Source organism: Megalops cyprinoides, chromosome 16, assembly GCF_013368585.1.
Source record: "Megalops cyprinoides isolate fMegCyp1 chromosome 16, fMegCyp1.pri, whole genome shotgun sequence".
NCBI lineage: Eukaryota > Metazoa > Chordata > Actinopteri > Elopiformes > Megalopidae > Megalops > Megalops cyprinoides.
This window is the reverse complement of record NC_050598.1, coordinates 14875072-14891545: the sequence shown is the minus strand read 5'-3', so window position 1 is coordinate 14891545 and position 16474 is coordinate 14875072. Positions and strand designations below refer to the sequence as shown.

At 40.0% G+C, this 16474-nt stretch overlaps 2 protein-coding genes across 2 annotated transcripts in view; one reads left to right on the top strand and one right to left on the bottom strand.

The window, feature by feature from the left end:
- LOC118791033 (stAR-related lipid transfer protein 13-like) overlaps positions 1 to 7738 on the top strand; it is a 30296-nt gene extending 22558 nt beyond the window's left edge. The window contains exons 10-14 of the mRNA XM_036548249.1: positions 1715 to 1829; positions 2285 to 2506; positions 4117 to 4334; positions 5258 to 5434; positions 6067 to 7738. Coding sequence (XP_036404142.1) covers positions 1715 to 1829; positions 2285 to 2506; positions 4117 to 4334; positions 5258 to 5434; positions 6067 to 6181 — 847 coding nt within the window. The 3' untranslated portion in view covers positions 6182 to 7738. The remainder of the gene's footprint in view (positions 1 to 1714; positions 1830 to 2284; positions 2507 to 4116; positions 4335 to 5257; positions 5435 to 6066) is intronic.
- A 4621-nt stretch (positions 7739 to 12359) lies between these two features.
- The window catches only part of LOC118791225 (relaxin receptor 2-like), a 93445-nt gene continuing 89330 nt past the window's right edge, over positions 12360 to 16474 (bottom strand). Inside the window, exons 18-20 of the mRNA XM_036548521.1 lie at positions 16004 to 16414; positions 15135 to 15350; positions 12360 to 12681 (exon numbers count right to left, since the gene is read on the bottom strand). Coding sequence (XP_036404414.1) covers positions 12488 to 12681; positions 15135 to 15350; positions 16004 to 16414 — 821 coding nt within the window. The 3' untranslated portion in view covers positions 12360 to 12487. The remainder of the gene's footprint in view (positions 12682 to 15134; positions 15351 to 16003; positions 16415 to 16474) is intronic.

Here is a 16474-nt window from a genome sequence, read left to right as displayed (position 1 = left end):
TGGTGTTTCTTTTATGTGTGTCAGGTAATGTGGGCAACAATATGAGTTTTACATCGGCATTGAATAGATATCAATACTTTGACTGGCAGAACTATTCTTTCCGAATGTGTTCTTTACAAACACTGGATTAAGAGAAAAATGCTCTTTGCCTCCCTTGCTTCCTTTGTTTGTTCACTGAATGCCTTTTTGTTAGAGATAAATAACTTTGAAAGGCCGACTGTGTCTGACATATGCATGTACTGCCATAGAGAAAATATATGTAACTTATACATGAAGCCTTATACACTTTTATATACTTTTATGCGCTTTTCTTTTTGCTCGCTCAAAACATTTTCATTATAATTCATACACACCCTTGAGAATCTTTGAGACTGTCTGAGCAAATGCTTCCTAATACTGAAGTGAACCTGTACACGGTATCACACTAGTTAGCAGCTTGTGCTGGAAAGTCTTCTCAGAACATGGGCAAAATTTGCAGCTACAGTGGTCTTTTTCAGTTAATTACTTTTTCAGCTTTTGGGTTCCCATGACATTTTTGTGCTTATTTACATTTTAACCACCCACCCACTTGAAGAACAGAATATTAACAAAATAGTAAGTTAAATTATTAGAGTGTAAATGCCATAGAACAGTTTATCCCATACCCCTCTCAAATTGTGGGAAGCAGAGACATAGCAGCCTGCCAGATACAGAGCCTCTTCACCAAGTGTTTTAATTTTTTTTTGAATCTGGTAAATATAGGATCTGATTGGTCTGTACAGTATATTTTATATGGAAGTATTAATCTGTGTTTAAGTGGTACATAGACAGGAAATAAGCCTGTCCCTGTCTCTTCCCCCCCACTAAGTCTTTGTCTTGTCTGCCTCTCTCAATCTCTCTGATCGTAGTTGTCTGCATGTGTGGGTGTGCTCATGTCTGTGTGCAGAGGCCAGTTCCTTGTTGTCTTTAGGGAGCTGCTACAGGATGTAGAGGGGCTGTTGCGGATATGACACTCCACCCCCTATAATAATGGGCCAGGGTCCCATGAACACTGGCTCCAGCTCTGATCAGATTAACATCTTGCACGTTAGTATCGTCTGACAAAGTGCTGTGCATGAGTCAAGTAGTAATGTTTGATTTGTGCCTAGGCTAAAAATTATGTGTATGGAAGCTGATTTGTGGTAAAATCATTGCCATTGATGGATCACTGTTTTGCATTGTTTTTTGTTTTTTTTTTTAATGTCTGAGTGTTCAACTGAAGACTGTCCTGGCAAATCTGAAATTTTATTGATAGGATGTCCCGTTTGTACCTTATTGGTCCTGTCATGCATACTGGTTACTAGACTGCTCTTTCTTGCATTCTGGAGTCCCTAGCTTCACTGGTTTGTATGTGCCAGCCAGAACTCATACTAGTTGCCATTCATTACAGTATGTTCTCTCTATTGAGCTGTTGGACCCTGCCTGACTGGTGGCTGCAGTTGGACAAGTTGTACATAATGTGTGTGTCAGGCGCTTTTTACTCAACACTCCACCTACACTCCACCACTCGAATAAATCGAATTAAACCATGCTTGTGGGAATATAGAACACGGAACATGGCTGTGAGTAATCAGTGGTTATGGTTACATAATTAACGTTTCAGAAATTCTCCCCTTACAGCTTCTTACATAAATATTTCTGTACAGTTTACACACACGAAATCCAACCATGCTTTTTGTTTGTATTTTGGGAGCAGACTGATCCATGGAAGGAGTCCAATGAGTAAACCAGATCAAAAGGACCTAAATGAGAACATGGCTGCCACACAAGGACTTGGTCATATGATTGTGGAGTGCAAGAAGCTGTTTCAGGTAGAGTACTCCTGTGTATCGTACATGTACATCCGTTTAACTGTTAAAGTGTTTCCCAGTCCTTGTTCTCGAATTCACAGGGCAGATTAGGATTAATTTCTAATTTCTAACACAGGACTTAGTTTCACTAAACTATACTTGTCATTCATATCCCTTTTATTGGTTTATTTCATGCACTCCTGTACTTGTCAATGTTTTGCTTTACACTACTAAATGATAGTGCGGGCAATGTTATTATGCTAAGTTTCTAAAGTTAATATTTGCTCACTCCAACAGACAAAGAAAAACTGTGTACAAATTCCTGGTAAATACCGTAATATTTGCTGCATTGACTGTGCTGCTAAAGACTAAAACTGAATCCAACATGTGATTGTGTCAATGGATACACTGTCCGTCTTCCTGCCCATGAGCTCAGATTGCAGCAATTGAACTGAATTTTGTTCCTGTTGGTCCAGATACCTCACGATATGATGTTGCAGTCCCGGAACTCCTATCTGGCAGCCGACACTCACCCGCTTCCTCTCCACGGCCTGGGCATTAACCTGAAAGGCGAACCTGTGGATTATCGGGCCTACCTGGAGGACAGCATCCAGTGCCTACTGCGAGAGACAACAGAGAAGAGCCGCGGGTGGCACAATGCACCAGCGCCTGAGAACACAGAGCTAGCATACAAAAAGGTACATAACAACGCTAACTAATCTGAGAGAGAGAGAGAGGGCGAGACAGAGAGTGAGAGAGGGGGGTATCGCTGCCTTCTGCTTTCCTTGATTGGGTCCATTTAGTGTTTCATTGGATTGATTCAATCCACCACATTGCTGTGAAGTGTGTGAAGGCACAAAAACATTTAGAAGTGTCTTCAGTGTAACAGGTGAATAAATTATATTGTATAAGCTGTTTATGTTGTCCTAAAAACAGCATTCGCTTAGGAAACAAATGAATAATCATGAATCAGTACCAGCCAAGTGATTTGCAGGCTGTGTCAGTCAGTGCTCATTAAATGCAAACATCTACCTTTATCTTTGGTGAACAAGGTTTTCTAATCCACTTACCACGTGATGTGTTTGGCCATGGTTGTCGTCAGAGGACGGAGCACTTTGCAACCAGTTAATTGTTCACGCTGTTCATGATCATACCACAAAGGAGGGAGAATCAGGTTCTATGCTGTTGAAAAAAAAAATCTGTCCCTTCTAGCAAGTGTCAAAAAACATTAGGCCTTGTTCATCAAAGTGTGCTCAGAAATAAGCAAATTTTGTTCTTTGGAAAAAGTTGTGTGAAAAGCTATGTCGGATATATGCAGAACACCCAATTTTATTCTAAGCCTCATTCATTTAATGATGAATCTTGATCATTCATAAATTCTGTGCTTGTGAACTTTGTCTGTAATTAGCATAAGTAAATGCCCAAAAATCCCATGTATGGGCATTCTGACTTGAGTTGTAGGTACAGATAATGCTGCCAAAAGTAAAAAATGAAGGTATTTTGTCAGATTCAGAGATGTAAACAATACTGACAGAGGTGGATGCAAGAAAAAAATATATTTCATAGTGTGAGCAGTCGTGTAGTCGTATACCCTATTTTCGGTATCCAGACGTTTGCTAACTTTCACTTCACCTTTTGCACTCGGAAATGTCACCCGCATTTACCATTTTTCTTTTGGTGGGATTTTTTTTTTTTGTCCCAGATAATAACGGTAGTATTGTAGTAACTGATGTAACTGTAGTAAGCACTGAGATCAGTGTTTGCATGTAGGCACAGAATCAAATGCAGCAGTTTTTCCAAAGCCGCAACACTGGGGATTCTTGTTGGTGCAAGTATTGATAAAGGCCATGGGTTTTGTCAGACACTCATTTAGCTCTGAAATGTTAGGTATGAGAAGGCTAACAATGAGCCATTAAGCAAATCTTAATTTTTTGCAACAAGCCTTTTCAGTATCACACATTATTTGAGTTTATGGATATACCAGATCCAGGATGCAAAAGTGTAAAAGTGATTCCATTATGCTGCTGTAGAGCAAAAAAGAAACTTTTTTGAAATTGCTGGAAAGCTGTACAGTTAGTAGAGTTATTGTTGTTCCTAAGACTACATCTGAGGTTCAATAGTGTGTTGGCTAATGGGGAATTTATGGGTATTATTGTAATTATAGATCCAGGTCCCACCTCTTTGAGAATAATGGGGGAAAACACTGTAATCCTAGAGCTGTACTCAGTAATAAGTTGGCCTTGATGTAGAATGAGCCAGTGATGCTTCACTGTCCGGTGTCACATTTTGAATGATTGTTGCCCCACAGGTAGGAGAAGGGCCTCCCGTTCGCCTTTGGAGGGCATCTACCGAGATCGAGGCTGCGCCCACCACGGTGCTTCGCAGAGTTCTGCGAGAGCGGCACCTGTGGGATGACGACCTGCTGCACAGCAGAGTGATCGAGGCCCTGGAGAGAAACACGGAGGTCTTTCACTATGGGACTGACACCATGGCACCCCACCCCCGCAGGGACTTTGTTGTTTTGAGGTAGATTTCTTGTGTTAATTTTTCAAATTTTTCAGAATTTTTCTGAGATCCTTCAATTATACCTGGGGTCAATACTGCTTAAGGTTTGACCATAAGGAACACAGTAATCTGCATGTCAGCTCTTTTTACTGAAACAGGTTGTTTCATTCATTATGAAGATTTAGTTCACTGACTCACTGACTTGTTCAGTACGTTTAAGTTCAGTGTTATTCAAATGTTTTTACCAGTGACTGACAGTAATGTTACTGTCAACACCCTTCACCTTCGACACATTAGCTACATTATAAATAGGCAAAAAGCATAATCACTGCAATGAAATGTTCTGTAATTTTTTTTTTTACTTGTTTTAAATTAAAACAAAATGTAATCAAGAAAACACTGATAAGGTAGGGTTTATTAGAGACCAAATGTTTTTTGTTGGGGGCCAGACAGGAATATTTAAACGTCACACTGTTTGAGGTCCTCCCCCCAAAGTGACAAGGCATTGGTTGAAGGTCATGCAGTAAAAAACAGAGACAGAGACAGATGTATCATTACACTGTCAAGTATGATACAGCAGAGTTGACACAGGTTGTGCCCTCCTAACAGTACCACCATCAAGGACAAATTACTAGTGCAGTGGTTTCAAGAATGCCTATCACTGTCACCAAAAAGACTAAATCCACAGAAAGGGGATTTTGGATTACAGAGTCTGTAAACATTTTCTAGCATCAATCCATTATTTGAGGTTGAGAGTGTGAAAAAGAGCATAGATGTGAACTGCAAAACCTCTTACCAGGATTTTGTAGTTCTTCAATGATACGTACAGACTCCTCATTACTCAGCCTTGGCATGTGCCGGCATCCCTCTCTCTTGCCTGCCTCCTGTTGGCGGACGAGTGATCAGGTGGCATCACCGGGCCTATGATCTGTGTGTACCTGTAGGCGCTGGTGCACGGATTTGCCGCGGGGTGTGTGCGTGCTGGTGTCTTCCTCCGTGGACCATGACGCGGTTAACCTGGAGGCGGGCGTGCAGGCCCTGCTGCTCACGTCCCGATGTCTGATCGAGCCCTGCGGGCCGGGCCGGTCCCGACTGACCCACTACTGCAGGGCGGACCTCAGGCAAGTCTCGCGGTCCTGACCGCCTCTCAGATACCACCAGAGGGGAAATCAGTGCACTTCAGTTTACTTGTTGTGTGCTATTCAAGTCACTTGACAGATATGCTCTTCTTACCAAACAGCGGAGACCAGTAAGGCTAAAATTTGGAAGGAGAAAAAAATTGTAAACTGGTCTTTCAGAATTTTGGATTTTGCTTATCATTAACATGCATGATTGACAAGAATCTCAGTTTAGATAAGCATTACCCACTTACAGCTGTTTCCCTTTATATTGGATTGCATTCGGTGGCAGCTGGTGAGTCACAGCCGGTGAGGAGCCAGAGAGCCTACCTTTTATACATGTTTTTCATGATTAACACGCTTGCCAATTTTAGTTAGAATCATCCATCATCATCTGAATTTGTTTTACTCAGTTATATGTAATTACTTCACTTGCCCCTCTCTAATCTCTCAAAAATTACAAACAAAAACATTTATAAATCGGGTTAAGAGGCTTGTTTAAGGATGCTACAGTAGCGCTCCACCTGAAATTAGATCCTGTCACCTTATGATCTTATGTCCAGTTCCTTAGCTGCTACACAGCCAGCTGTTTGTAAGAAGTGGGTGATTAATCTTGGGCTGTTCTGTTTTTTTAGGGGTCGGTCTCCTGAGTGGTATAACAAAGTGTTCGGCCATCTCTGTGCTGTCGAGGTTGCGAGGATACGGGATTCTTTCCCCGTCTTTGCCCGGGGACCAGAAGCAAAGGTGTAGAGCATCCTCGGTGCTATTTACATGCATCCATCTAGACCACCTAATGTGCTCTTTGTTAAATGTGCTGTGCTGTCCCTTCCAAGTGTGAAGGCCATTTTAGCTCAAAAGGGAAAGCAAAGACTGTCACACTGGAGCATGATTGATCTGAGAGTTGTGTTGATCAACTTTACCTGTGTTGATTCCTTATGTTTATGTTGAGAAGCAACAGCTGAAATTGCAACAAAAACCAAATAAAACATTTTTTAATGGTTGCTTTTGGAGTTGGCCAGACTAAGAAGTCTGTTGGCATGTGGTTCATTCAGCAAGGCGCACATCTTGAGTGCAGGCTGAGCCCTGTGGTCTGGCTTTGAAACTGGCTGCCCATGTCATATACTGACGATGAGCAGCAGAACCAACTGGGGTCAGACGTGATTTCTTCTCATACTACTCTCAGACACCCTGCAATTTGTGAGTTGCTTGGATGATATCAGTGGAGCAGTGCCTCCAATGTGTGCCCAGTTCACTGTTATGCACTGTGGGACTTGTAGTGCAAAATAGCCATTGGCTATGTGTTAGTATGGATGAGAGGATTGCATTTGTCTTGTTCTTGCTTCAGTGCTCCGGCATGAATGCATATGTTGCTGCAGTTAGATAAGGCTGTGCAATTGGTGATTCCAAACAGGATCGTATAAAGGGGAAAAAAGCATAAAAAGGAAATCTGTTGGCATTCACTGTGAGGGGTTTAAAACAACTGTGCATATTTAAAACCCAGAACACCCCCTAGAGAAACAGAAAAGGGTTTTGTCGTGTCTGAGGATGTCTTATCAGGCTTACTAAAGCAGAGAGAGAAATAGAGCTGTCTGTTAGTCCAAGACACCAAACTGACGGATCTGGAACGTTCCTAAAACGTGACATTGTGTTGACTTATATATTTATATAGCGTTGTTTCTATCAGAGGGTGACAGTTCTGCGCTGCTGTGCAAATGTACACAAAATCAATTGTGAAAACCTAACAAATGACAAATGGAGTGTTTCTTTGTGATAAGTCAGGAGCAAGTCTAAAGGGGTCACCAGTGGTCATGCAATTATTCAGAATAAACCCTGTGTTTAAAAGGGAACTTTATGCTTTTAATGTGTCTAACTAAAATAGTGTTTGGAAATGACATTTATTTCATCATGGGGGAAGGTTTCTGCCTAAGCCGGCTAATGACGTCAGAGAGTGGCACTGGTAATTAACTCTAGATATACACTGCATTTAAATCCTCATTTAAATGCATTATAGTTGTGACTTGAAATGGTGAAATAAGTAAAATAAACACTCATACAATTATCAGGGTTTAAATTGTTGCATTACAACTCACTTGTGATTGAAGACATTGTATTGATAAAAAATGAAAACTATCACAGGTGACATCCTCTTTAAATGAACAACGTTGTTGTCTTCTGAGCTACCTGCGGATATTTCTTATTAAACTGCACTGCACACAAAATGATGATGATAATATATTTTTATTAATGTAAATAAGATTTGTCATATTTAATAAAGGCACCTTGTTGTTTACTTCAGTAGGCCCTGCATTCCTGACTGACACATTTTGTGTCTGAAATGAGATAGTAGTCCATGAGGTATAATCTATTGTTGGACATTAGTGAGTGACAGAATGTGTAGGTTAGCAGAAAAGGATCATCACATTTAGAAATGTTCATTTAAAACGTTAGATTGTCATTCTATTTAAATCATTTCAGTGTTTACCTCAGAAGGTATCGCTCCATGTTGCTACTGAATGGATTCCTTTAAGGTGGTTCTGTACCTATGCATTTCAGAAGTGGATATTTGTGTCTATATAAAACTTACTCCTTATAGGTAGACTACTTATGTTCTTTTTGTAACTTTATATTAGGCCAGAAGTTTTTTTTTTTTTTAAAGAGAGCATATTTTAGTTTCCAGCAGTGGTTATTTAAGAAGAAGACATAAAATTTGCACATTGCTGCAGGGATTTTTTAAATATTTAAATCAGTTAAAATGAAAACATGAATAATGCTATTTTAGTTGTATTCTTTTTCCTCCTCCCTTGCTATTTTATCATATCACATTGTTGCACAGTAGAATGTACAGTACACTTATCTCTTGCAGTATACTAGTGTCCACTACAATAAATGTACAGTGTAAAGGTAAAAACATAAGAGATTTAAGTTTCTCCATTTAAAGACAAGGAAACTATGAAACCATGGTGCCCTGATTTGAAACATATCATTTCTTTTTTCTGTCAGCTGTGGCTCCTAGAATGGTTTTATCAGTAGCTCTTGTGTTGTTGAAATGATCAACTGGAAACTATACATGTAAGCACAATCAAGGAGGCACTAAGTGGCCACATTATTCCCTAATAAAAATAAATGCATCCATGAAAGGATAAGGGGTCAGTTTAGCTGTGACTATTCACATTAATTCACATGAATCGTGTATGCATATTTGACGTTTTCTGTCATGAAGTCTTTGCAACATTACTAAATGAATGGCCACTTGCACAACAATTTTTAATCTGTTTGATATTTTATTTGTATGTATGTCATGTGTCCTGTTCTATTGAGCTTTCTACCAATAATACCGATATGTGTTATATTGCTTTGGATGTATACAGAGAACACAACCAATAAAACATTAACAAATAATTCAAAAGCCCTGGTTTTTCATGTTTGTGTGTGAATATGTGCCTAAAGGTGTTACATACATGTGTATGTGAGTGTAACGAACCATAGTTTTTTTGTAACCATAGTAACAAAATCACAGCTTATAAAAATAACATATAGTACCGCTTCAATAAGTACATTACTTTAATATATAAATCATGAACTGAACCCTTTTTGTGCAAAGGATACATTATTATTTTTAATTTGAGATATGTCTTAGCTCTGGCCTTCAAGAAGAAATGCAGACACTTCGGATGGAGGCAAGGAAAGAGTGTCAGTGTTAAAGCTTGAACGGACCTCACTGCGAACTGGATAATTTTAAGTAGATTGTTATGAATTACCATTAAAAGAGCTGGCTGAGGAGCTGGCATTTAGTGATGTGCAACAATAGAGTGGCCTTTGTTGCATTTGACATTTGTATGGATCTAGCTCATGTGTGCGATTCTGATCAAGTTAGATTACATATCTTGCATATAAAAAAGACTGCCTGCGCCCACCTAAGTGTGCTTAGTGTCTAAACAGTGTTTTTGTCTAAATGGAAATTTGACTGAATGATCATTACACAGCCATGAATGCTAAAGCCGAAAACAAAAGGCACCAAGCATGGTTAAAATAGAATGTGCAATCCAGGGGAGATGTTATTAAATGTAAAGGGGCGACAGTGTAGCATAGTGGTAAGGAGTAGGGCTTGTAACCAAATGGTTGCTGGTTACATTTTCTGCAGGAGTACTACTGCTGTATCCTTGGGAAAAGTTCTTAACCCTTTCACGCCTACGGTCACACCGGTGTGATTAGCCCTTTTGTGCACATGGTAAAACTGGTGTGATTAGAACACTGGATTGGATGTACAAAAGGGTTAATCTAAAATTGCCTCAGTGAAATATGCAGCTGTGTAAATGGATAAGATGAAACCTACATCAGAGACTCTGGATAAGAGCGTCTGCTAAATGACAGTAATGATACTGGCATTTTCGTGGTGCGTGTTTGGAATGTACAACATCACAGTGTTACTTTTTTTTTTTTTTTTTTTTTTACAAAATTTGGAACCAACAATTGTACACTGCAGGCTTTTGCCTCTTCTCACAGCTTCCACACTCATGCAGGAGCACAGGGGTAAGTCTCTGACACACTTGCATGCAGCCAATGGCTACTTTTCACTCAAGTCCCACAGTGCACCACAAGGAAGCAAATCCACTGACATCTTCTGAGCAACTTTCAGGTTCGTGGTGAGCCACTAGAGGTCACAGCAGCAAAGTAAACAGGCCTTGGTGACAAAACCCACCCTGCCTCAAAGGAATGATGCCAATTGGTCTTCGTGTACCTTTAAAGCCAGTCTTCACCAGTCATTATACCAGTGTCCATTTACTGTAATGTCCAACTGTAACTTAGAGTGGTCATGGATATTTTAGGAAATACACTGAAGGCTGGTGAGACAGATTCTCAGGATTTTGTCTTGCTTGCTGTAACATTCCACTTTCTATTACCACCACTGCATGGTAGTCCAACAGGCAGCTGTCTTGCCCTAAAGCTTGACCCCATCCTGACCCCAACCATGCTAGCTTACTGGTATGTGCAGCAAGAAGACTGAGAAGCTCAGCTGATCCAGAAGGAATTTCACTTGCAAAATGTCTCTCATTCATATTTAATGCCCTGCACATCCATATGAAAGATGGACACACACACTCACATGAAATGCTTGCAAAACAATGTAAAAATATTTTGCATACGCACTTGTGACCATTTCATATATGTATGAGCGTTTCATATATGTGTGTACAAATCATCAATAAGTATGTTTGCCTGCCAATAACCCCCCAACACCCCGCCCCCCCCCACACACACACACAAAAATGACATGTGCACTTGAATTGGACTTCTCTTCTCTGCACCTTCTGAAGAATCCCAATACAACTAAATTGTGAATGTGGACCATGAGGAGTTTTGTTATTTGCCAGACTGTTTGCCTACTGTGAACATTTTCTTCAAAAACAGTTCCCTAGATGGAGAAAACAGTGAGGAGACACCGGAGCCACTGAAGCTAAAGGAAAGTGAGGGAAATATTGTAATCCTGTGTAAATAATAATAAAAAAAACATTTGTGAAGCAGTACATATTTGGTAGCTACCATACTCCACTGTACACAGCAATGTAAGATTTCATGCAACACTACTGCATCTGAAATAAAGAGGGAGAGCCAGGATGTCTACAATATCGCTATCCATGCTTGTGTCTCCTATGGCACATAAACACTTTTCTGTTGCGATAATGCTGTATTTTTCTGTATTTCTGCATTTTTGATGACGTCTTTGAGTTCCCATTTAAATGTATTGGTATGATGACCTATCCCATCCTGGCCTTTTTGCCATTGGTATTCTCACTTTTTGCCATCCGTATTCTCACTGCCTTTGACAAGACTTGACAAGTACATGCTTGATTTTCTGAGGAGGGCTTGAGTTTGTCATATAATAATCTCAAAGCCTGAAAGAGGGTTAGTTAGCTAATGTGACCAGCTCCACCTAGATTAAATTCAAGATGCATCTTAAATTCCACAATCACTTTATTACACACAGATGAGTTAAAAGGTAAAGCCCATTTTGGTGTTGATGCATCTTCACATCGTTATAGTGCAATATATGGAATAAAGAAAATGAGAATTTTTGAGAAATATTTACTTTTTTGGGTTGTTATGGCACATAATGACGGTTTCAGAATATATTCTTACACACATGAAAGTAAATGGAAAAGAAAGGTCTCCATATGCACACTGTTATTAACCCAATGCATTAAGGAATTCATTTTGTTGGCATCATCCCTGCATTAAATTCAAGTATCACATACAGAACACATCAGAACATTTGGTCTTTGGCGGTTTGGCACCCTGCAAGCAAATGGCAAAGCAGACAATACAGTAGTATGGATTAAATGTTCATTGCAACTTTGTGGGTCTCTAGTCCACTGGGAAAATGCAGTGAAATGGCTGCTGGGTAGTCTTTGAGCCACTGATCATTACAGAGGATTTGACTGCATCCGAACCTCAAATTCTTTCATAATGATTATATACTGCACATTCCAATTTTTTCACAAAATGTTTCCCTTTCTATTATTCACCTTAATACTGGAATTTGTATAATTGAATTACAATTTTTTTTTGCTTTTTACAGATTTTTCACAAACTCATACTATTAAGTGTTTGTCATATTTTTTTTTCATTTTTTAATTACTTTTTTAAAATTTCCTCTTTAAATGATGCCTTCTCATTAAAACATGAGTGTTTCATATAAACAGTGTTTTCACTTGTATAGCATACTGTATCTTTTACATTGAACAGGCACAAAGGGACTCAGATAGCTGAACCAGATAGGAGTTAGTCAGCTGATTCACTGATTCGACAGCAGCATCATGATGTCCATTCTCCATGTCCCATTCTCCTACAAAGATGGGCTTCAGGCAAGGTGTTCACTGGCTGTTGAGAGTCCCCTTTTGGACGCCTTCCCCTAATAAATCCTGCTGGTTCCTTCTTGAAGAGGTAAGCACAAGGCTGAACAGGTGTAGAGAGTTTTCCAGTCTCTGCGCCTCCACTCCACCCCGGGGGCTATGGTGTGCGTAGATAATAGACAGCTAACAAGAGACCATCCTGCCACTAGGGGGCATTGCTATGTGTGTAAATCATAGAGATGCTATGCGGGGTCTCCTTCATTCCGAGCTGCTGCCACTTCATCTGGAGACAGAGTTTGAGCCGTTCCCTGAAGGAGGTGGTTGTCATGGTGTAAAGGATAGGGTTCAGGGCACTGTTGATCGGCAGGATGAATATCACGACCCATAATATTATGGTACCTGGAGGAGAAAGAGCAACAGGGGTGGGGGAAGGGTGGGAGACTGTCAGTCAATTATGAATAATTAATAAGTGTGTGGCCTTTAAGGTGGACAGTGCCTTGAGAATTCTGGCCTTCTAAATGTTTCATTATCTGAACCTTTTTTTTCTGTGCTTGTGGGAAAGTTGGCTTTTTAGGTCATTAAAGATAATGGCTTGGTAAAGTAAACGCTTTAAATTTTTAAAGGGTATATACTGTATCTTATGTTAACAGAAATCTTTCTCTGTTACTTTCTCTGGCCACTTCCCCAGGTTCTAGTTTATGCATTCCTCAATGTAATAGTATGGCTCTCATTTTAAATATGATGCATTTAATATTATCCATAATAGCTAATTCATTCAGCTTCTTCTAACTAAATTCATAAATGAATACATGATTATAGTCCAACAGTATCAATAGCCATCCATCTTTAGACTTTGCTGCAATGAATAAGCATTTTTATTCAATACTGCCTGCATTTTGCATTACTACATTCCTCACATAATAGCTGAAACCCACAGAGTGAAATTATGTGTCAAACCTATTAACTGGAGCCATTTAAAGCCATTTATAAAGCTCACAACAAAAGCTTCTATTCAGGTGCCCAATTAGCCAACTGCCCCACCATGAGATATTGCACCTAATTCATAAAATGGCAAACACTTGCATGTCATTCCCCTCTTTATTGTCACTACGATTTCCTTTCCATAACCCAAAGATCCACTAGCTTTGAAAGACGTTGCCCTGTGGATTGCACACATTTTGCTTTTGCTAATGACATTATACCGAGGGAACTGGGCCATGGGACAAACTGTACCGGTACAGGACAGCTGGAAAGGATATAGCCCCTTCCCATTGCATAAGAACTTTACTGTGTCAAGAGAAATACAGCAGTGTTTGTTGTTTGAGTTTTTGTGCTTGTTTTTTTATACCTTTCCCTCTTTATGCAACTCTGTTTTGGAGCTGCTACTTGTGCATTAGACTTGTCTTACTGTGACAACCTCTGCACTTGTGCAGGAGTGCTAAAGCAAGATGAACGCAATCCTGCAACAAACCAACTCACAGCCAACAGCTATATTTCATGCTACAAGGTACACAGTGCACCACTGTGAAGTCGGTGCCAAGTAGAGGATATATGCTTTGTCATCTACGCAATCTGGAAGCCCTTGGCAAATTAAAGGGTGTCTGAGAGCAGCGAGACAAAGAAGCCCTGGCCGACCTACAAACCCTATCCCAGGTGGAATGAAGCCAGTTGGTGGGCTCCTGCATATTATAATCTCATGACATTGCTACGGAGGCTGGGCCGTGGGACACATCTTCCACTCAAGATGAGCGCCTTGCCGAGTGAGCCACTAAGAAGCCCCTCCGTGCTTGTTTTAGTCAGCCTATCCTTCATTTGAATGGACTCCTGCCTCCTTAAGTGGCTGATGAAATACAACACAGTGGAGACTGAGAACATGTCTTCAACTATCCTGAATATATAATTATATATATATATATATATATATATATATATATATAATTATAAAAAAATTATAATATATAGTATAATTGTTTTACATGATTGACAAGTGGTCCAATTTAAATAAGGATCACCCATTAGCAGCAGATTTCTTTGTACTTTACTGCACTTAATGTGTTATTGTTAGCTTTGTGTGCTTCAAATAAAAGCATTATAATTTAAACAAAAAAGAAACAATTGGACAGAATTTAAAAATCAATCACTGCTCTCTATCATAATCAAAATTATTCAACGAAACCTGTTCTCTTTGTTATATTTAAAATTAAGTGCACAGTCGTTATACTGGCACACTTTGCATAGAGTCCAATGCTGATGGATGGTCAAGGCAAGTTTATTCTATTCTATTTTGTAGATTTTTTGTAGAATAAGTAATCACTTGACCTATACCTGTTAGAATACTTAGAAACTACACTGTCATAATACCTATTTATATAGCAACAAAGGTACAATTACATCAGAGCACAGAGCACTCCAGGTATGTCATACGAGGCATGTATCCACTGACATACCTATGCTATAGGTCTGCTACATATGATCCCTGTAACTGAAGTAGTGAGTGAGTTACATTTAAGGTGAGCCAGAGGCAATCAAGGACAAAATCTTCAAGAGAAGCAGGAGATAATGGTTCTTAATATTAAAGAAGCATCAGTACTCTTTTTGTATAGAGACACACAGGGTGAGCAAGTGTAGGTGATAGAAAAGATAAACTGCAATGGTCTTCTAGGGTCAGAAATAGAGCCTATAAACTGAAATGCAGCCTGCCATACTGGCCCACATTAGAACAACATAAGGCAGGTCAATGGAAGCTTGGCCACTTGTCTAAATTAGACTTGTATAAGTGCTTAGACTGCTCAGACTGCTTTGTGCAAAAGGAACACTCAAATCCTGGACGACTTATAAATAGGTACTGTTACCTGTGATTTCCACTTGTAAGAGGGAGAGGATTTTGAGTAGAAATATCGGCATCCAGCACAAGGCATCAGTGAACACAATGAAAAAGAATCTTTTAGCGATGGTGACCTCCTGGTCAAAGACACTGTGGCGGGCGGTTTTGGCTCCGGTTTTCCGCACGGAGTAAAACATGCTGGTGTAGAAGAACACGATCATAATAAAAGCAAAAAGATTCAAGCCTGGAAAACAGAGATACATAAATGCATACATTTTTTCATCAGGTGCTTAGTTTTAAGCACATATAATTTTACTGCACATCTGTCAACATTCAAAACAGCTGCATAATATTTATCAAGGAACAAGGAAAATTACAAATAAGAAATAAGAAAAAATATCAACACTATCCATTTTGTTAGACCTCATTCCTAATTGATTTTGCTGGGGTTGTCCAGCTTTTTCTTGAATTATATGTATCACCCAGCATTCATTTGAGATTCTTGTGAGCACATATAACCTATGAGTCTTCTGAATTAAAAATTCACCCTGCAGACGATGGAAAAGAAACCCTGCAGCAGCCCTGTCATTGTCTCAGAGTGAAAACAATCGTGTTTCAAAGTGTACGTCCTTCACCTGCTGTGCAAAGGGAGATGTTTGGACCACTCCCTACCAGGGGTGCCAGAATGTTGCACCCCCAAGTGTAGAAGAACTGAAAAATGTATGAGGGAAGCATTTGGGAAAAACATCATTAAGAGATCAAAGGAAAAAAAATTGAAAATTTGTTTTGAATTTGATTAAGGATGAGGGAAAAGACTTTTAGAAACATTTGGAAGAAGAGCCACTTTGCTTCAACATATTTGTCTCCTCTGCTGGTCCCAACATACACCCATCTTACCTAGGAAAATCCCGGTGGAGTAGCTCTTAGCCCCTGGTTTCTCTGTCAGGTCAGAATGGAGGGGGAAGCAGACGCCGTTCCTGCCGTAGTAGTTTCCGAATGTCTGCTTATCGCAGAAGGGGATGACGGCAATCATGAAGCCCAGAATCCAAATGCCGATGAGGGTGGAGAGGGTCTGCTTACGTCCGGCGCGGTAGTTGTGGAATGGGAACACGATGCACACGTACTTCTCCAAGGTCATGTAGGTCAACAGCATGACAGACACCTCGGTGGACAGCATGGCCAAGGACCCAATCAGCTGACAGGAAAGGCTCTCCATCCACAGCTGGGCGTGTCTGTTGTACTCCCCACAGTACTTGATGTCAAAGGCCCCGATGAAGAACAGATAGACCCCCATCAGGCAGTCTGCACCTTTTGTTGGAGAAAGAGGGAATGCACAGATTTAATTAATCTTTGCAAAGTGGTACAACA